At 33.4% G+C, this 22,682-nt stretch overlaps 1 protein-coding gene across 1 annotated transcript in view; it reads right to left on the minus strand.

Annotated features, from left to right (window-relative positions):
* Positions 1–9,030, minus strand: part of LOC117933248 (CCR4-NOT transcription complex subunit 1-like) — a 37,925-nt gene extending 28,895 nt beyond the window's left edge. The window contains exons 1-8 of the mRNA XM_034854632.1: positions 8,815–9,030; positions 2,162–2,462; positions 1,809–2,037; positions 1,340–1,679; positions 1,140–1,253; positions 935–1,063; positions 653–844; positions 353–547 (exon numbers count right to left, since the gene is read on the minus strand). Of these exons, the coding sequence (XP_034710523.1) occupies positions 353–547; positions 653–844; positions 935–1,063; positions 1,140–1,253; positions 1,340–1,679; positions 1,809–2,037; positions 2,162–2,462; positions 8,815–8,910 (1,596 nt within the window). The 5' untranslated portion in view covers positions 8,911–9,030. The remainder of the gene's footprint in view (positions 1–352; positions 548–652; positions 845–934; positions 1,064–1,139; positions 1,254–1,339; positions 1,680–1,808; positions 2,038–2,161; positions 2,463–8,814) is intronic.
* Between the last annotated feature and the right edge of the window lie 13,652 nt (positions 9,031–22,682).

Below are 22,682 nucleotides of genomic sequence, written 5' to 3' on the forward strand. Positions count from 1 at the left end.
GTTTCCTATTTCATGTAAACATGTATTTAAGATAAAATTAAAAAAAAAAATGGCAAAGTATGACAAGTGTGTACACCCTGATGCTAATATGACTTTAGTATGCACCTCTAACCATAAGAATATCATGGAAAATGTAACTTGATTATAACTACAGAAGGAAAAGGAAAGGCATCAGTGGTCAAAACTTTGAAAGGAACGATAATATGGCTAACGAGAAAAGATCACACCATATGTCCGATCAAAAAGGGAACAAGGAAAAAACCATTAGAAAAAAGGCTTCAAGATACTGAATCTAAAGAGAAACATAAGAGATGTTGCAATAAAAGGAGACAATTACCACTTCATGTTTTACCTTTAGCTCTTGGCAAAGATCCAAAATTGTAACCATGTTCCCTTGATCACTTTTAATAAAATCCAAGAATCCATGCACTACAAGTTTGGGATTAGAGTGCCAAAGGTGAAGAATAACACCACTTCCCATGACATTTCCAATAATCATGGGGAAAACAGTGGAAGATACCTCACGCTGGATAAGATTATAGGCAGTCTGCAACAATGAAACAATACATTTTATCATCCACTACACACTGCCTTCAAGATAGTATAGTTAAAAACAAAATCTACAATTTGCACATATAAAATATAAGAATACATTAATTTGTGCAATCCCAAGAAGTAGAATTTCAGGGCAGTGTTTAAGAGGAAACTCAAGCATCAGTCGCACTGAACCAGCATGGCCTCTCTCAGCTAGTTGACACAACACATCTAAAAGATCAAGAGATAACCATGCTTGGTTTGCCTGCCCATGCGGAAGCTCCTGACCATGCAGTGCATCGGTATATGCCTACAAAAATGAATATTTAGTATTAAGTAAAAATAGGAAAAGAATTGTTGAGCAATATAAAAGACAATATAGTTATGCCAATGAGGATACCAGTTTCCTAATAGAATGTGCAAAGGTAAATGTTTCTGGTGGGGCTGCTACAGCATATCTTAGAAAAGAGATCTGGCCGTCAACATTATTCCAGACAGACCCACATACGGCATGGAGTGGAAAGGGATCCTGTATGCCATATTTGCATGAATTATGTTCAATTCACATAAACTAATACGTTCTTAAAGTCAAATGAATGCTCTACCTGACATGCACAGGCATAAATGGACATGAAAAAAGAAAAGGCCCCCTCATTGGGAAAGTAGAAGCCTTCATGGTCTAGATTTTCCATTACAAGAGTCCAATTGATTCCAGGAGCCTGCGGTTCAATATATCATTGTCCAAATCAAACACGCCCTGGAAGAAAATAAATAATGAAACTGAAAAATTGCAAATAGAACTTACAAGTTGCTTAATGGAATCTACAAGGACATCAACATTCCAACAGCTCAAGCATGAAGAATCAGATAAGGCGCCGCTACCAATAGCAGAGCAGAATGTTGAATACGAATTTTGATTATCCTCAAGGCCAGCATGCGTGCGGGCAATTGTGCTAAGTATTCTTGAGAGAGTGACTTCAGAGAGAGGCAAGAAAAGAGATAAGACCTCTTTACAATGAGAAGTACTAAGCGTGCATCCATAACCAAGTTCCCTCATAATATCAGCCATACTTGTGTCATTTTCCATTTCTGCTAGAATACTATCAAACTCATTTTCGCTGAAATCATAGAACAAATCCAAATTCCTACAGCACACAAAGAAGGCAGTGAGACAAAAGAGATGATTTCCACTATCATAAACTGTGAAACATGGAAAAAGTTTAAATGGTGTGACGGTCATCACCAAAAGATAAATATTAGAAAGATAAAAACACCTTGAAAAACTGTCCTCATGTAAATCATCTGAAAGTAATGGAGCTAATATAAATGGTGGCCTTTCTTTAAACTCCATCAAAGACAGCATTTGCATGAATGAGTCTACATGCTTGGAAAGGCCCTCTGACTGATATAGGAACATAATAATTTTCTGAATTTTCTCATGAGAATCAATAGAAGCAGGATTACCACACAATTTCTCAATCTGACGCATGCAGAAATTTTGCCCTGAGAAACAATCAACATTTACACATTCCATAAGCACCAAAGAGACACGAAAATATTTTAGCTGAATGTAAAGGAAAACCAAAAGGCTGGAAACAACCCAAAGGGCCATCTTCAAATAACTCACCACTTGTTCTAACATCACCATTCTCTGAGTCTGCCAAAGCAAGACCAAGGCCAATTTTCTCAGACACTGAAAACTGCAACACATTACAGAACTCTCCAAGAAATCCTTCACCAATAACTGAGCTTCTTAATGCTTCACAAAGCACGGTACTGAAATTTGGCTTATCCAATAAATATCTAAAGATTGCAGCTAGTACATCAGGTTTGAGTTGCATGTCATTCATGTCTCCCCCATGAAAATTCATGTGATCCAAGCATGTCTGGAGCAACAAAATACTTGCCTCATATCCATATTCAATAAACTGCCAGAAATCAGTTTTAGGATCAATAATTGACCATAGAATTGGTAATTCAGAAAGATCAGCTCATATTAATAGAAACAACTAGATTATCACATCATTTATGAATCAAAAATAAAATTAAAATAAATTAATGAGAAAATAATTAGGTTTCACAAAAAGATAGAGCCTGAAAGCTCATAACTCAATATGCATAATTTATTATTTGAAAAGAGTTTGTTCAACTTCTGAGAAGGCTTCAATTTTAGTTGTCTACCTGTTCAAGCAAGAAGTAGAAGCATTTCACAGAAGGATAAGGAAATTAGAACCCAAAATCAAAATATATAGCAACAAGAATCTAAACACAACTTAACCTCATCTTAAGCATCATTTAACCAAGAAGTGAAAATATTCTGCAAAAGTACAATAAAGTTAGGAACGAAGTAGAAAACACAGATTTTTAAATGTCCATCATATTGTTAGAAGAAATGAACTAACAAAACATCGAAGGAATTTTAAATAAATAAAATTAATGCTTGCCCCCTAGACAAGGATATGGGGTAGGGAGGGGGAAGTTTTAGGTCCAATTCCACCAAACTATATATATATAAGAAAAGAAAAAAGAAAAACCACTACACACGCAAGGACTCAATAAACACCACAATGTTTCTAGGAACTAAGATATTTTTTTTCATAAAGCAAGAGAAACAAATATGGGGCCATTCTGGAATGACTCAAGAACCTGGAGCTATTTTTTCCCATTCTTGTTCCTTAGTTTAAGCTAGCAGGCTGCTATTGCTTGGCCTCTTACCTGATAACAAAGACCCTTCCCTCACCTGCTTATTGATTAGGGTGAAAGCAAATGCCTTCTCCATTTTACCAATTTGAGGATGATATAGAACATCAAACCATATGTTTAATCATTTCACTTCAACCTCCTTCCAACATAAATCAAGAAGGGTGTTCTGTTAAATGGTTCAAGGAGTCAAAAAATTATTGGGATGGATGGTGATAGAACCCCTTACCCATCCCTCATAGCAAAATATTATGGTAAAAAAACAAAAATATTCCATTATGGTAGGAGGCCTTAAACCCATCTCCACTTCACCATCACCACCACCACTAGCTCCTTCAAAGGGTGCCTCCAAGAAATCCCCACACACACAACAAAAGTGTCAAAATCTAACCTAGGGTTGACCTTTGACCATCTACAATCATCTTCTCATTGAAGATATGGTAGAAACCAAACCTTCCTTCATAGTCTCTCCATTATTAGATAACACCAACCCATCAATCACAACTATACCTTTGTCACCTTTCAACCCATCATTACTATCGTTTCTCCTCCTTGCATTAAAAACCTGATGGGAAATACCCGTCTTTTGTCACCTTTCAACCACATAACTCCCCAACTTCAATCTCAGTATCTCCTCCAATATTTTTCTATAGAACTAATCTCCTCCAACATCCTACTTTGCTAAACTCAAAATCTGAACCTATTTACCACATCTCTGCAACTTCTTTAATGCCTTAAGCATTCTGGCAAAAGAACAACTAGGAAAACTTTGCACCATTCAGCCTTCCATCAGTCTTGTACCTTCCAACAACTCCCTACTCCTTCAACCACATATTTTCAAACAAAAGAGTCATTGCACCATCACAATCCTCCATATTTCCCCCACCCCAACAAAAAAGGGGAAAGAAAGAAATGAAAAAGGGGAAAAAAACAAAAAGGGAAAAAAGGAGTAGGATATGATAAGAGTCTCAAAAGCACACTTTACACAGCATCACAGAAATGATCCTCCTACCTGACTAATAACAATCCTATCAAGCCCAGGTAAGAAAGTGCTTCATAGTTATTCATACAACCCTTTGTTTTCAGTGAAATCTTTTTTCTTGGCCTTGTCAAAAGTCTCAAATCCTATCTTGTTCGTTCCGGCCAAGTTTTTATGGAGTTCAAAAGCCCCCTCAAAGGTTAAGGCCCTCACTTGGTTAGTAGTACATGAGAAGGTAAACACCAATGACAAGTTGCAATTGAGAAGATCCTCTACAAATCCTTCTGTCCTCAATGGTGCATTCTTTGCAAAGGAACTGGAGAATCGATCGACCACCTTTTTCTTCATTGTCCTGTTACCATTGGACTCTGGCACAAGCTGTTCAATCTAGCAAGGTTGGCTTGGGTCCCTCCAAGGAGTATTGTGGCCATGATGGTTATTGCCTTTAAAGGTTTGGGGAATTCATTAAGAGGCAAGACACTTTGGCAAATTGCTTCCCTCACTTTGTTATGGATGGTGTGGCAAGACAGAAACAATAGGATTTTTTAGGATAAGGGGAAAACGGAAGAGATGTTATGGGACTTGCTTCTTTTCTATTCCTCTCTTTGGGCCTCTTGTACTGCAGCTTTTAGCGGAGTTCCTCTTAGTGTTTTACTACTCAATAGGACTGTGGTTTAGTTTCAAAAGTTTGAGAATGTTAGGGTTTTTCTTTGTATTTAGTTTTCTAAAGTTGAGTGTTTTCTCTTTTGTTCAGTTTTTGTTTTTGTGGGAAGGACCTTTCATCCTTCTCTTGTTTCTTCTCTTTCTCTTGTATCTCTTCCTTCTCTTGTATCTTTTCTTCTTTTAATATATTTTTCTTCATTTCTGATCAAAAAAAAAATATATATATATATATATATATATAACTAATCCAACACAACCAAAACCGACCAGATTGGTTCCATTATCAACAATCATGAAGCTTGGTTCTGTTTCAAAATTACAGAATCAAAATTGGTCAGTTTGGTTTCCGGTTTCTTTGGAAATTGCAGAAACAAAATTGGTCAGTTCAGTTTCGGGTTTCCTTATCTCCTAATCGATAGAACCAAATCAAACAAACCCATGTTCCAAGACTTGTATTTCTTGTGATTTATAATTGCTTGATGTTTATATACATGAGTATGTATTTTTTGCAATGTCCAATAAAGTACTTTGTTTATATAAAGAGACTATACAAAAAAGCTGGTCAAAATATGATTGACCTCCTCTACCATACAAGGAGTCTATACAAGAGATTCAGACTACAAACCAATATACAATGATGTCATCTTCTCAAGTTTTGACTAAGCTGCTCTCAAGGATGTCCAAACCCTTTCGATTAACACACCAAAAGCCAATTGAGCTAGATAACACTAAGAGGAATGCCTTTAAAAGGCCCAAAACTAGAAATAGAAGTGAAGTAAATAGGTTTAAAATGCATCCATTAAATTTTAGGTTAGAAATCTTAAATGTTTCCAATTGGTCTAGCTGATTGAGCTAAAAGTATAAATTAGTTTGGTCCAACTGATCATTAACCAAACCAACCTTAAAACAATTTTCACTTGTGTTTTATTCAAGTATAAACTAACCATTTCAATTCAACCAATTTTTTCACTAGAACCCACCAAACTGAACCGTTTTGCAGAAGCCCTTATTCATGCAAGGAATCAAACAAGGAAAAGGATCATCCAAAGCTAAGAGCAAGCTAAGAGAAAAAATATCTAACAAAGGAGGGGTCCTACCAAAGGAGCATACACAACCCCACAATTGTCACCTCATCCCACCCAAACTAAAAAGTAAACAAAAAAAAACATCCAAGACATGATAAATTTTAAATTCATAAATAAAGAGGCTAATATCTTCAGAATTTCTATGTTTTCTTCTCTCAAAATATTGTCAAGAATAGCTCAATGAAGGGATCTTCCTATTCTTTTTCTTTGACTTCTAACCTTTAATCCACTAATAACACCAATTTTCTATCAACTCAAAAGGCAAGCAATGTATTCAAATAGAGAAAGAAGGCCTAAATATCTAAGTCACTCTAAAATGAAGGATAAGATATCCACCATCAGCCCCTTCCTTATAAATAATATCCCTACTTATAGTCAAATACCTACTAATGATGCAGTCAATTCCCTCCCGCTTTCAATATGGAAAGTCCACCTTACTTGGAACTAAATGAAATTACACTATCTTAACCGCAACATCAATTCTACAGTTAGCAATTCATTTATTTTTTATCATTAATATGTTGTGCCAAATCATCTGATCCTCCACTGCAATATGAAGATTCACCAAGTAAATATTCCATGTTCCAAATCATGAAATCTTGTAAGGCAAATCACATTCCAAATCACACCCTTGCCATGACCAGCCTACTCCCTCCCAAAGCCCAAAAAGAAAAGGAAAATCTAAACAATCACAATGATCATACTATTAACCAATATTAAAAAAAAATTAAGATCTGGTTCTATTTCTGACCACTATAACTAACATAATACGAAAATACATTCCTATCCATCATCATAAATGGTAGGTCATTATCCCTTGCCAGATATCACTAGCAGTTGCTCAAAAAGCATTTTAAAAACCATGTGCTTGTTTGTGGCGAATGAGTAACTACCAAAATCATATTATTCAACTTTATTATACATACATTTAGGCTGCATGTGGTTCAACAAAATTATATTTGATTATCAAGATTATTTATCCATTAGATTACTAGAGAAATAATATATCCATACTTGTGATCAAACTTATCCATAAAATGCATTTTGTCTGCCTACCAAAATCATATCATTCAACTTTATTATACATACATTTAGGCTGCATGTGGTTCAACAAAATTGTATTTGATTATCAAGATTATTTATCCATTAGATTACTAGAGAAATAATGCATTTGCACTAGTGATCAAACTAATCCATAAATATGCATTTTGTCTGCATTTAGGCAAGCATATCTTCATTTAATTTGGAATTTCAATTTTGCACATTTCAAAAAATTGCTGATTTTACTGTGGAATAGTTGTGTCCGTAGAGAGTAAATCCAATTTCAAATTGATAAGTATACCAAGCAACAAAACTGTGTTCTCTAGAATCCTCCAATGGGACCTTATTCCAATTCAAAGAGTTTCCAGAATTCCATGCAACCAAAAGCAAGTGTAATTTCCCGAATTGACAATTCAAATAATAACACCTTGTGCACATTTAAGAATGGAAACACACTAGAAACATCCCATTCCATAAAATACATTCACTTCTTACATTAGCATTACCTTTACATTCAATCAGAAATTTACTTGAGTATGCATGTCACAATCATCCGAAGCTTGTGATAGAAAACATTGGACTCAAACTGCATTCATTTCTTCTACACACTCACAGGAATATAAGCAAACCCACTGAAGAACACTTCTTTTTTCTTTTCCTTTTGTGATAGGTACCCCACTAAAGAACGCAATTGAAGATACATGCATACAAACATGCATGTTAAAAACCCTTCAACTTGGAAAATTGCAAGCGTAAGAGCACCAAAAAAATATCCAGCCACAAAAGCCTTACTCACCGCCGGAATTAAAAGAAAAGGAAAAAAAAGGAATTTCCAGACCCTCGTTTTCCATTGGTCTTCTTCTGAAAATTAAAAAAAAAAAAAAAAAAAACTTGGAACTTCAATTTTGCACATTTAAAAACAGTGTTGATTTTATTGCGGTATAGTTTCATCCTTTAGACGCTTATGGGAGTAAATTCAATTCTAAGTCGATTAGCATACAAAGCAACAAAACTGTGTTACCTAGAATTCTCCAGCGGGGCCTTATTCCAATTCAAAGAGTTTCCAGATTTCCAAGCAACCAAAAGCAACCCTAATTTCCCAAATTCGCAATTCAAAAAATAACACCTTGTGCACATTCAAGAATGGAAACACACTGGAAACATCCCATTCCATAAAACACATTTACTTGTTACATTAGCATTTCCTTTACACTCAATCAGAACCTTACTTGAGTACGCACATCACAATCATCTGAAGCATGTAATAAGAAAACATTGGACTAAACTGCATTCATTTCTTCTACACACTCAGTTATATAAGCAAACCCACTAAAGACCACTCCTTTTTTTTTCGTTTTTGATAGGTAACCCACTGAAGAACACTATTGAAGATACATGCATACAAACATACATGTTAAAAACCCTTCGACATGGAAAATTTCAAGCTTAAGAGACCAAAAGAAATATCCATCCACAAAAACCTTAGTCGCCGCAGGAAATTAAAAAGAAAAAGAAAAAAAGGAATTTCCAGACCGTCCTTTTCCATTGATCATCTTCTGAAAATTTAAAGAAAAAAAAAACAAAAACAAAAAACAAAAAGCGAAAAAACAAAACAAAACAAAATTGATTTCTCCCTTTTCCCCAACAAACTCAGAACCAACCGCAGCCACAAGCATCAAACGATAATAATCTAGGGTTTTATGACAGATCAACTGTGAAGACAAACTGATCGAGTTAGAACCAACTACAAGCATCAAATGCAGATATAAAAGTAAAGAAAGCACGAGAAAAGAAAGAAAATAAAAGCACAACCTGACAGAGCTCGCGAACCACGGAATCGAAGTTGGAATCGTTCAAGCCATGAAGCAAGAACCGAATCTGACTGGAGATGAGCGACGAGAAAAGCATCTTCGTTGAATCGGGGCTTTCCTGTCGAATAATATGAAAATCGGAGGTAGGTTTTTCGCAATTTTTGGGGTGTCAGAAGGCGGTGTTGAGACTGAAACGGAGTTGAAATATTTGAGAAGGTGAAGAAAGCGACGGAAATGCAGACATGGAGGTAAATATAGGCCATTTGGGAGAGGGGTAAATCAGGAGAGCAACATTTAATTAGGGGTACTTTTGGAAGGGAACTATGAAACCTATGATTGTGGCGGAGAATCATTGCTGGTAAGAGTTGTAATTTTAAATAGTGTCGAGGGGCATAATGGACTTTTCATTATTTGGTTCTTACAGAAAAGCCAGCGCCTTTGCTGACTCAGTCGGACAAATGGTTTTCGAGTTTACAAAAAGTTTACGCCTATTATTAATTAATTAATTAATTAATTAATTTTGTGGATTTACTCCTCCAAACAAGTAGATAATCTAATTGTTTTTAATTTTGCTAACGATTTGCATGAATTATTATTGAAAGTGTTGACAAGGAAGTAATAGAAGGATCATGTTTATTATTTAATAGAGATTTCTTTGCGTTAATGATAAATGAGTTTTTAGATATTTAAAATATAATAATTAATTTAAAAATATTGTGTCGTTACCCAAAAACCTTTACTAGTTTCCTTTGCATGACAAATACATAGAATAAATGGTTTTAACTAAGAAAAAATAGGATATGTGAAGAAGAAAATCAAAGGAGGAAATAATTTTTTTATTAATTTAAGATATATTTGTTATATTAAAGGGTACCGCTTTTTAGGAGGAGTGTATGGTATTTCAATTCGGTATATGATAGCTGTTTAGGCACCATTTAAACACGAACAAATGGCAGATGATAGAAAGCACAATATAACCCACAAAATCGGATCACAATAAAATCTAAGAAAGATGGAAATAAAAAAAAAACATGGACCATGTGACTTTGAGAGGATATGTAATAACAAGTGAGTGTCAAGTGTACAGAGGATTCACAAAAAGTCCTCGTGTAGAAAGTGAATTATAAATTTGTCTTTGACGCCTAGTGAAAGTAAGGAGGCCCACACTACCATAACAATTGATGGTGATTGTAAAAATTTGAAGATGGTTATTCGATGGTGATTGATACTTGTCAAAAGGGGAAATTTAAGGAAAACGGTTTTAAGAAAAGTTGAGACTGTTATCAACATTGACTGTTTAGGCACCCTTTAAACACTAACAGATGGCAAACAATAGAAAGCGCAGTGTAACCTAGAAAGTTGAATCATGATAAAATCTAGGAAAAATGGAAATGAAAAAGAACATGGAACATGTGACTCTAAGAAGATGTGTAATAAAAGCGAGTGTCAAGTGTATAGAGGATTCAGAAAAAGTCCTCATGTGGAAAGCGAATTATAAATTTGTCTTTGACACCCAGCCAAAGTAGGGAGGCCCACATTGCCAGAACAATCAACAATGACGGTAAAAATTTGAAAATGGTTATTTGTTGGTGATTGATACTTGTCAAAAGGGGAAATTTAAGGAAAACGGTTTTAAGAAAAGTTGAGATTGTTATCAACATTGGCATTAGTGAGCTATAACCCTTATGTACAACACTAAAAAGAGCTATGTTGTATGAATTTGATTTTGAAGGGAGGGATAAATGGCCTCAATTGAGTAATGTCATCACAAGTATGATGTAGGAATAACCATTAAAGTAAAATTTAGAAACATAGATGGCTAAATTTGGATGGAAAAAAAAAAAAAAACAAGTTGCAATAAATTTAAGGGACTCTTATCTAATTTAAATCCTTTGCAAATAGTAGGAGTTATATTCTTGTGTATAAATAAGTGTCTAGTTTAAGGGCAAAAGGAGCGTTCTTCAACATTCTAACACTTAGTTTCTTAGTTATATTTTATTTATTTGTCGTCGGTCATGGTAATATTCGTCTCTTAGCAGAATTGTAGTAGTTTAAGTCAATTATGAGTTACAAATAAAGGAAGAATCTATCATTTATTCCTATTGTTTATAATTTCATCAATGAAACAATAGTTTAATAGCATTTTCTTTATAAGGGCTTAAGTGTTCCATCCTTTTGGGATTATGTCCACTTTTATCAACCATACAAAGTTAGTATGATCAAGATACTTTTGATGCCTTAGTATTATTATGTAAAGGCTTATGTCTAATGTGCTCTTCTAACTTCATTTCTCTTCACAATTGTTTCTTATAGTAATATCATAATTTATATTTAGTGCATTAGTCAGTATTCCTATCATTCCAATTATATCAATGAATATCTTTAAAATCATTATAGCTAATGTTAGGATTGACCCTTAAAAACAAGACATGATGTAACAAAATTATTTATATTGTACATGACTTGAATGCATTAGAAGTTACACATAAGATGTAACTCATAAGTTCCTTGCAAGACGATAAGTTATTTATAGTTGGTTCATAAATCTAGGCAATCTAGTAGAAACTGTAGTACATTACCTCCTAATTGGATCGATCTTGGCCATCAGGATGAGGTTACCATAGTAAGGACACTGGTGTGTATGGTTACACATTAGACAAGACCTATAGCGAATCATGACATAAGGTTATCAAATTATCATGATTCACCGAGCTACTATGTTGTATGGACTCTCAACCTTGAAAGGATATTGACTTTGTTCTAAAATCAACAAGGGGCTTTGACCTATGGATGAGACCCTAAAGTGATTATATATTCCCCATGAATTGGGTCACTATTGATAGAAGTTGGTGACAGTAGGTATTTTGAATAGAGGTGTCATGATATCTCATGAGATTAAGCTAACGTATCTTCTTAAGTGATTTAAAGGATGTGTGATAATGAAATTTGTGATTGTAGTAATTCCTTTAGTAGAATTAGACATATACTCTTTGGAGTTAGAGTATGTCAGTTGATCACATAATAGAAGGATTTGTAACTCAAGGATTGGATAGGTAATCTTAATGGGTTGATAGCACTACCTTGTTATATTATGGATATTAATTTATAGAGAGTCTACAAGCAATGAATAGTAGGTCACAAACTCAAACTTTATCTTGTTGTAGTTTCATAGGATATTGCAATGTAGTCAACTCCCTTTAGTGGAGTGTTGAATCAACTTTTGAATAAAGGAGCTAGTATTTTCCTATGGGTCCTGGTTGTCCCTAATCGAGCTCCTAGTTCATGGTGACACACACCTTGAGAGTATTTTGGGTATGTAATTCATAAATATGCATAAGGATATTTTGGTAAAAACATAAGGTTTCATTAGATCTTATGAATTGACTTTTTAAATTGGGTTAATTAATTAATTGGAATTCGTTATGACTAATTAATTAATTGGACCCTGTTTGGATTAATTAATTAATTAGGACCCAAGGGGCCTAGATTAGGTGACCCAAGCCCAATTTGGGCTCAGGTCACTTAAGCCCCTAGGGAAGCCTATATATAAACCTCCTTAAGGGTTAGGGCTTCAATCTGACCATTTGGTTTTTTGAAATTCCAAAGACAAGAACCTTAGCCACCCTTTAGAGAGAGAGAAAATCTTACTTTTCTCTCATACCAAGATCCATGAAGGGAGAGATCGGGTGGAAGATCGTTGGATAGACAAGTTCTACAATGAACATCGCGATCGCTGAACATCCAAATCATAGGTAAAGTTTTTTTAATGCATAAATCTAGATCCTCTGATTGTTTAAAGTGTTGTTCTTGCTTCATTTGCTCAGGATCTAGAGGCACAAGGAAAGTTCCATAACATGAGCCTAGGATAAGGAACAGAGAGGTCCAACATTTCTTACAACTAATGGGATTATACACTAAGAAAGTCACTGTTAAAACATTTTATCTTATCAATAAAATCGAATTTATTATGAATTTCATCAAGTATTATTGATGCACTTGTATATATTTCAATGCATGAATGATGTATTGAATCATCCAAATTTTTTATTGTAAACACTATGGTGCATAGTCCAGTGTAAAGTATATATACATAGAAGCTTCATAATTGTTGGTTCTTCCAAATTAAACTTAGTTGAAAATCCCAAATGGAAATAGGCGATCCATTTGGTGAATTATGGTGCATGGTTTCTAAACTCATTTTATATTCTAACTCGTTCATAAAGATGATTAAGTTCGTAACTTGCGCATCAATACTTTATGTTGGATGCATGGTATTGCATGCACATATTCATTCTTTTAATTTGCTTTCAAGTTGTTAGTTTGATAAGAAAGACAACGATAAGGACTCTTATCTCATTGCTAGTTCATATTTTTGTAAAAAAGTTAAACATTAGAAATACTTGTATTTATGCCCTTGTTTTAATGAAATAGGCAACTAATTAAAATCTTATCAACATGAGAGTTGTGTTGAGAGGAGCTAATGCCTCAAAGTGTTAGCACATTTCTTTTCACTCTTTAATTTCTTTATCTTTTCCTTGAGCTCCTTGTGAATGTATTATCTTTGGTATTAGAGCTAGGCATTGAGCTTCTAGATGGTGTAAAGAAAATTAAAGAGGATGTGGCATTAGTTACTAATAGACAAAAAGACCTCTCGTGTTATGTAACAAAAAGCTTAGAGAATATGCAACATCAAATTAGTGGCAAGGAAATAACTTTAGACTCAAGTAAAAATTCAGCAAATAGGCCCAGATCAAAGGTAGGACAACAATCTCCTCTTTATGGAACTTGTTCTTGAACAACTTCATTCCACGGACAGTGAAGTTTGATTTTCCTAGTTATAAAGGAAGTGATGATCCTACCTTGTAGTTATGTAAGGTTGACAAGTATTTTAGGCTCCATAAAATTGCAAAATTGGATAGAGTGGATTCAATTTATTTTTATCTAAAGGGAGAAGCATAACTTTGGTTTCAGATGATAGAGTAAGAGCTTATATTTGTGACTTGGGAAGACTTTAAGAATGCTACCATCTTGTGGCAAACATTTTCAATCATGGAATATCAAGCTAAATTCAAAAAATTCTTTTTACTAAAGTTAAACACCTTCCACAAGTTAAGAAGGTCAATTGTTTCCTGGTTGGTTTGAAGGATAGTATACACATTAACGTGCAAGCAAACAAACCCACTTTATTGACAATGACAATTATGCTAGTGAATTGTTTGAAGATTGTGATCATGCTCAAAACCGCCTTAATACCTAAGTTGCAAGATTGAAAATTCCTCCCCATAGTGCTACTAATTTTTAGGCCTATAATTCATTGTCAAACATAATTAAAAAATGACTTTGAAGGAATTAATAGAAAAAATAATAAAAAAAAGTCTTTGCTTTTGTTGTAATGATAAGTACAATCACGGATAAGTGTCTAAGGCTTTTCAAGATAGAAGTTTGTTGAAAAGATGGTGAAGATGACGTGGAAATGGAAATAGAAAATGGTGTAGAGGATTCACCACTAGAAATTTTTTTTCGTGCTAGACAGGAATGGAGACACCATAAATCATGCAACTTTAAGGTGAGTTGAAAAGGTATTCAATGAAGTTCTTGTAGACTCGAGCAACACTCACAATTTTATTAGTTTGTGAATAACTCAACATGTGAATTCACAATCAAATTCGAGTAGTAAGTTAGAGGCCCTAGTGGCATGGGGAGAGAAGCTTATGAGTTTAGTTCGTAGCCCATAAGTACCTATCCAACTTCAAAAGGTACCATTTGAGGTTGATTTCTTTATTTTACCCCTTGAAGGTTATGATATGGTATTAGGTACATAATGGCTAAGGACATTGGGTTAATTACAATTGAATTTTGAAAAACCGTTAATAAAGTTTTCTATAGGCAACAAAGAGGTCATTTTAAGAGGCATCACTAATTCAAGGAACAATGGGATTATTAGCATGCCATTACCTAAAGTTTCAAGATGTTAAAAAGGAGTCATATTACAACTCATAAGAGGTGATGAGATTTTGAGCAACAATGGCTCCATATTAACTGAAATTGAGCAACTTTTGTAGAAGTCTCAACAAAATTTAATCAAACATGTAGGGTTTCCTCGTCATAGAAGTCATGACTATCGTAGTCCACTTCTTCCAAGCCATGGGCCAATTATAGTGCGACCATATCACTACCTTCATTTGAAGAAAAAAATGATATTGAGAAGCTGGTCAAAGAAATGCTAGTAATAGGGACCATTTGACCAAGCATCGACCCTTACTCTTCTTTAATATTGTTAGTTAAAAAACATGATGATACATGGAGGATGAGTGTTATTTATAAAGCCTTAAACAAAATTGTCTTGAAGGATAAGTTCCCCATACTGATAATTGATGAGATTTTAAACGAGTTAATAGGTGCTCAACTCTTTACTAAATTAGATTTTTGGTCAGGTTACCATCAAGTGTATATGCATCCTAGTGACATTGAAAAGACAACTTTCAGGACTCATCAAGGCTATTACAAGTTTTAAGTCATCTTGTTTGGGCTAACTAATGTTCTCTCAACTTTTTAGGAGCTTATAAATGAGGTATTCCAAGATTATCTACGAAAATTTGTACGAGCCTTTTTTGATGATATACTTATATATGGTAGAAGTTAGATACTCACTCGAATCACTTAATAATAGTCTTTAATATATTGCAAGCTCACGGGATAAATGTGAAGGTTGAAAAGTGTTAGTTTGGAAGACAACAAGTACATTATTTGGGGCACTTGATTTTGAACCAAGGTGTTGCTATGGATCCATCCAAAGGGGAGGCTATGGTGTTATGGCCTAAATTGAAGAGTATCAAGGCTTTGCATGGGTTTTTAGGACTTATAGGTTACTATCAAAAGTGTTAAGACATTATCCTTTGATTTTTTTTTGTTGGCAATTTTGTTCCTTTTCATTCTAGTCTTGGATCTCTTTAGACAATGATTTACTTTTCATTGAAGATTCAAGGTTGTTGTTTAATCAATCGGACCATTACAAGTAAGTCTAAAAGGATTTGAGTAAATACAATTAAGTTTTTTGACAAGGTAAGATTATATCAGAAGTTTTAAAAATGAGCTAAAATGTTTTAATTAGTGTTTGGAAAGTTGAAAATTTTATTTTTTAAGAAAATTAAAATGTCTTAATTATTTTTTGGAAAGTTAAGATTTTATTTTTTTAAGAAAATTCCATTTCCAACCTTCTAGGCTCTTAAGCCCTTATATATCCTACACAATTGTGTTTTAAGTTGGATCCTTTTATTAATAAAAAAGCCCTAACTTGCCCTACCATTCTCAAAAGCTCTCAAAGGTTATTTGAATGAACTCTGGGTTGTTGAAGAAATCTGCATCCCCTTAAAAATTGAGGCGGATCCATTAGAGCAATTAAAGTGTTGCATTGTGGGCATGGATCATGATATATGTATTGAAAAGTAAGTTTTAGGAGAAGCAACTAGGTAATCTGTGTATTATGATCTCCTATAATGGATGTTTGATGTGGAGGTTTTTCACATAAAATTCTTTGTCTCTTATGTGTGATTGATTTTTTGTTGATCATCTTTAATCTACCAGGTTCAATTAATTCAAAAATGTTTAAATCTCTAATAGGTTTAATTGGGTTAAAATTTTCAATGTCTATATTATAATCTTTAAAATTCACCATTTTACTCCTTCTGGGAGTTACTCTACTAAAACATTGGTTTTTTTTAATTGGTATCATAATAAGCCTTTAAATAAAAATATGATTTTCTCTCTCAATTCTACTAATCTAGTATTGAACAACCAAAAACGAGTACTTCCATAAATAATCCACCATATTTTGATGGGAATAACTATCCTCACTAGAAGGCTTGAATGGAATTTTTGTTAAAAAAATGCAAGGTGAAAGGGTCTGAAATGCAATGAAATTTAAATAGGGACTCCATTGAAATTATATGTTTCTGGAAGATCTATTGGGGAACTCAAACTTAAACAAGAATATGATAAGTTGTATAATGAAGGTAGTGAAGCTAATGCTTGAGCCTTATATAACATAATGGGGTAAGTGATGAGTTTCATAAGATAGCCACCTGCAAATGGGCTAAGGAGACATGGGACATCCTCAAAGTAGCTCAGGAGGGCACTTCATTTGTGAAGTTGTCTAAAATCCAAATGTTCACATCCAAATTTAAGAGCATAAGAATGCATGAGTATCAGAACTTCTCTGCATTCTACTTTGAGCTCAATGATATAGTAAATTCATCTTTTAACCTAAAAGAAAGGATCCCTGAGTTCAGGATTGTTAGAAAGATTTTAAGATCCTTTCTTGAGAGGTTTATATCTAAGGTCACTACAATAGAAGAAAACAAGGATGTTGACTCTATAAGAATTGATGAACTTGTAGGTTCTTTTCAAACTTATGAGATTACCTTTCTAAAATCTCAAAAGCCTAAAAAGTAAGCTTTTAAAGCTTCTAAAAAGGAGGAAGAAGAATTTGAAAGTTTTGAAAAAGTAGGAAGAGAAAAATTTGTTCATATGCCAAAATATGTAAAAATAAGGTTTGAAATTTCATAGAAGAACTAATAAGAAACAAGATTCAAGAAAAGGAAAAAGTTTTGAAAAGTTTGTTAAAGAAAAATGAAAGAGATTCTCCGAAGAGAAAAAGATTGAGTACTTTAATCGTAGTGGTTTGGGACATGTTTCTACTAGTTATCCTAGTCCCAAGGACATTAAAAAATCTATGCAAGCTACTTAGAGTGACACATACTCTAATGGGAGTGATTCCACTATTTTAGAGGACACTAGGTATGATCAGACTGATTATCTCACTTTTGTTGCATTTATTGATTTTGTGCATGAGATTGTTAGTGAGTGCTTGATTGAAAAATTCATGAAAATTAATACTATTGTTGACTCACAAAAATTTGAGATTGAAATGCTTTGTGAAGAAAAGATTAATCATATTGAGAAAATTCATTTTCTTGAGACTGAGTATCAATCTCTCCTTGAGAGAAATGATATCTTATAACTCAAGAGATTGAATATCAAATTCATCTTTTTCTTCTAGTAAGGTCTTTCATCCTGGGACTAAAGTATTGAATGATATTCTTAACAAATGCAAATCCCATGGAGATAAGAAAGACCTAGGTTACATTAACAAAACTGAGACTCCCACTAGTGGAGACATAGTTTTTGTTAAGGGTAAAGAGGAAGCTTCTAACCATGTTAGCCTCATTTAGAACTTCCCCTCTATGCACTTATTGTAAAAAGTTTGGACACACTCAAAGTAGATGTTATTGTCATCTTAGATTCAAGCATTGAAAGCAATACCAATTTTATAAGAAATTAATATTTAAGGTTAAAGTACTAACCTTTAGGTTTGGATGTTCCCAAACTTTAAATTCCAAGTGTTGAAGAATCAAATTGATGTCTTTGGAAGTCTTGTAGACCCATGATCTTTCGCATGATGACTTTTCTTTGATCTTGGCATACTTTCGGTGGGAGAGAACGATGGAAGACAACTCTATGGAAAATTTATGGAAATCCTAATTCCTAAGGGGGTATTTATAAGGTTTCCCTGTGGGCTCAAGTGACTTGAGCCCACCAAAGACTTAAGTCACTTAATCTAGCAAAAAATGGTTCCTAATTGATTAATTAACTCAACAAGACCTACTAATTAATCAATTAGCCCATTCCAAAGACCTTGCTCACTTACCTCTGTCCAACTTTACATAATTATCAATGTTTTCAGAAACCGACTGGACATTGATTCGAAAAAGTTATCGATTCGTAGTTCACTGGTCAGACCAATGGTTGAACCGGGGTCGAATCAATAACGTCATAAATATATCATTTATATTTTAATAAAATTAAAAATAATTATAAGAAATTAAATATATATACACACACATAATTAATTTTTTTTAATAATATTTGGCATTTTATATTTGATATGTTAAATTGAATATTTAAATGATAAATATAAATATAAATGTATTAATATATGAAATTTTTTTAAATAGAACATATGTAATACTTAAATATGAGGATATATTTAAGATAAAAAAAATTATAATATTTAAATTAATTGCATATATATGTATTTTGTTATTTTAAAAACTATTATATTAATTAATTTATATTATTTTTATATTTATAATTAATAATTATTATACAAATAATGGTAAATATAAATATTTATATTTATTTAAATATTCTATATGATAAAAATTTAAAGTAGGATATATAAATATTTTCCATACTGTTGACCAAATAGTTGTGTAACTTGGTGGTTGGCCACTCATTATGTAAACCACATGTCCTAGGTTCAATTTCCCTCCATGTGAAGCTTATTTCATTATTACTAAGGTCTAACCTATCCCAAATTGGAATTCTACAAAGCATTTATGTAGTATTTATACCTTCACATCACAATAGAAAGTAAATTACCACATCAGGAAATAAATGAGCTTACAAGGAAGTGAGAAATGGGCCAAAAAACTTGGGGAAACCAGGTAGAATTTTGGTAAAACCAATATTTATTGGTTCACGAGGAATTGAACCAGTCGGTCCGGTCCGATTTTCAAAATAATGGTAATTACCAAAATGCCCTAATACATAAAAATGAAGCTAAAACTAATTCAATCCTCATAAACCGTGCCAACAAGGTACATGATCTCGAATAGGGACCATTGAGACTCATAGGAGAACTAGCTCCTTCAAAATCCAAATTTGAAATTGATTCAACATTTTACTATAGAGAATTAATTGAACTCTAGTATCCTACATAAATAACAACGAGACACCATGTGCTCGGGTTCGTGACCTGCTATCCATTATGTTTATTTTCCCTATAAATTGGTGTTTATAGTTTAATAAGGTGAAAGTTATTAGCCTTTTAAGACTACCTTTACTATCCTTGAGTTACAAATCCTCCTATCGTGTGTTCAACTAAAGTGTCTTAGCTCTTAAAGAGCCTATGTAAAGTTTTACTTAAGGAACTACTATGACCATAGTTTACTTGAACATATCTTTTTAGGATCATCCAAGGGGATACTGTATCTTAATCATATGAGATATCATGGTACCTTTATTGAAAATACCTATTACTACTGGCTTCTATCAACAGTGACTTAATCCATGGGGAATATAGGATCAACTTACAATCTCACTCGTAGGTCAAAGTCATTGCTAGCTTTAGCACAAACTTAATATTCTCTCAAGGTTGAGAGACAACATAATGAAATAGCTTGGTAAAGTCATGACTACTTGATAGCCTTACATCGTGATTCATTATAGGTCTTGTCAAATGTGTAACCATACATACTAGTGCACTCACCATGGGAAACTCATCCTAATGACCAAGACCAACCATCCTTCAAATTAGGAGATAGTAGTACACTACAACCTCAAATGGATTGCCTAAGTTCATAAGCCAATTGTAAAAAAATAATCTACTCTTAAGGAACCCATGATTTGAATCTTCCGTGCAACTCCTAATGCACCCATTTTATGTATAATGCAAAAGATGGTAGACAAGAATGCTCATAAAGTGTAATGCATGAAACAAAGATAAAAGTAAAACTAGAATATCATAAAATAATGAATTTTGAATTTATTACATCATGTCATGCTTTTAAGGGTTCTATCCTAACAAATTTTATAATAGATTCTTTGAGAGGTATGAAACTCAATTGAATAGGCTAAGTGATAAGTTTGATTTCTTAAAGAAAAAAATTTGCACACTAAGAAAGGAAAAAGAATTAATCCTAAGCCTAAGTCTCAAAAAGGCTTCTCTAGTTTACCACCTAAAGTGAAACAAGTGTGGTTGAGGAATGATAGGCTTAAGTGCAATGTTATCTTTATAGCCTTTACAGCTAGAGCCTCTAGTGAGTGGTATTTTGATAGTGGGTGCTCTAGGCAGGTGAAGGGTGGCAAGTCGTTTTTTTGCCTCTTTTCAAGGCTTTAATGGAATGGTGATGGTAGTGTTGCCCATGTGATAAGTAGAGGTAGTTGTTTTATCCTTCAATGCCTTAATTTAGATGAAGTCCTATTGTTGATGGAAAGGCTAATGTTATTAGCATTAGTCAAACTTGTGATAGTGACTTTAGTGTTAAATTCTCCTAAAATATATTTGAAGTGATTAACAAGGAAGAAGTCACTTTCACTAGTCATGGAACTATGGACAATTGTTATGCAATCAATTCTAGTTCAAAAATCTCTCTAGGATGTAGTAGAACCAAACTTGATGTCATTGAGATGTGGCATAGAAGACTAGGTCATATTAACTATAGGGATCTAGTGTACTTAGCTAATAAAGAACTAGTTAGAGGGATCCCTAAGTTAAGTGGACAACCTGAGCCTATTTGTGGTAAGTGCATGAAAGGTAAACAAGTCAAGGTGTCATATAAAAAAATTTAAGGGTGATAACACATCTAAGCCATTAGATATTCTCCACATGGACCTTAGAGGTCCCATGTGCACTAAAAGCAAAAGTGAGAAGAAGTATGTTTTAGTGGTAGTTGATGATTTCTCTAGGTGTTCGTTTGTATCCTTTTTGAGAGAAAAATCTAAAACTATTGAGATATTGAAGAATTTTTGCATTAGAATTCAAGTAGAAAAAGGTCATTCCATTATGATGATTAGGAGTGATAGGGAAACAGAGTTTGATAATGTTGACATTGATCACTTTTGTGAACCAAAGGAGATTAAGCATTAATTTTTAGCCCCTAAAACTCCATAAAAAAAATGAAGTGGTTGAAAGGGAGAACCATGTTTTTCAAGAAATGATGCATGAAACTCCTATTTATTTTTGGGTCGAAGCCATTCAAAAGGCTTGTTACACTTCCAATGGAATCTTTCTTAGGCTTGAGACAAATAAAACTTCCTATGAGTTGTGGTCAGGAAAGAAACCTAACCTGAAATATTTTAAAACCTTTGATAGTGAAAGTTATATTCTCAGAGATGGGGAAAACCTAGGTAAATTTATTCCTAACTCTCCTTAGGGAAAATTTGGATACCCTATTTACTTATGTTATTAGTAAGATCTTAAATTTCTCAAGTTAAGATTTGATTTTATTTCCTTAGAATTTTTTAATCACTTTTAAGGTAAAGAATCTAGGTAAAAAAAAGTTCTGATGTAGTGGAAAATCTAGAATAATCCCTTGTAAGTGATTGATAGGGAATCTTCTTAAGTTTAACTGATAAAGTAGTTTTTGCTTTCTTTGGAAGTAAAAAACACCGTGCCTAGTCATTTTTAATACACACATCTTGTTTGTTTGGCTTGGTAAAATAAAATCAAAGATTCTTTCCAAAATCTTGATGCCATCACTTGCAATACTTGGAAACACCTAAGTGGAATAAGGCAACCATGGGGAAAGTATGATTTCCATAAATGATGCATAATGCCTCCACTTCTAAAAAAAAAGAACTAAAAATAATGATATATATAATTAAGGCAGAGTTAGGTTGTGTTGTATGTAGATCAGTAGATGTCATGTTAAACAAAAATCTGGCGAACTTAGATCCACTTGATTGAATGTGAATTAATTAAATCAATGCATGGTTTAGTAACTTTTAAGAATTCAAATTCGAAATATGGAATTAGTAAGTTAATTTCCTTGAAAATCAATACCATTAGTTCATTTTGGCCCTCATATACTTTGATTTGTATTGATCTTCTTTCCAAACTAAGATTGTGATTAACAATTTTTCTCTGGATATAGTAACTCAGTGTTGTTTGATTGAAATATTTTCTCTTGATCTTTTACTTGATTTATTACTGTTTTTTCTAATTTTTCAGGTTTATTTGGTTAAATTGAGCCCGAAGTTGAAGGTTTTGCCTTTATCATTTTTTTAATCCATTTTTTGTATACTAAA

Source organism: Vitis riparia, chromosome 16, assembly GCF_004353265.1.
Source record: "Vitis riparia cultivar Riparia Gloire de Montpellier isolate 1030 chromosome 16, EGFV_Vit.rip_1.0, whole genome shotgun sequence".
Classification (NCBI taxonomy): domain Eukaryota; kingdom Viridiplantae; phylum Streptophyta; class Magnoliopsida; order Vitales; family Vitaceae; genus Vitis; species Vitis riparia.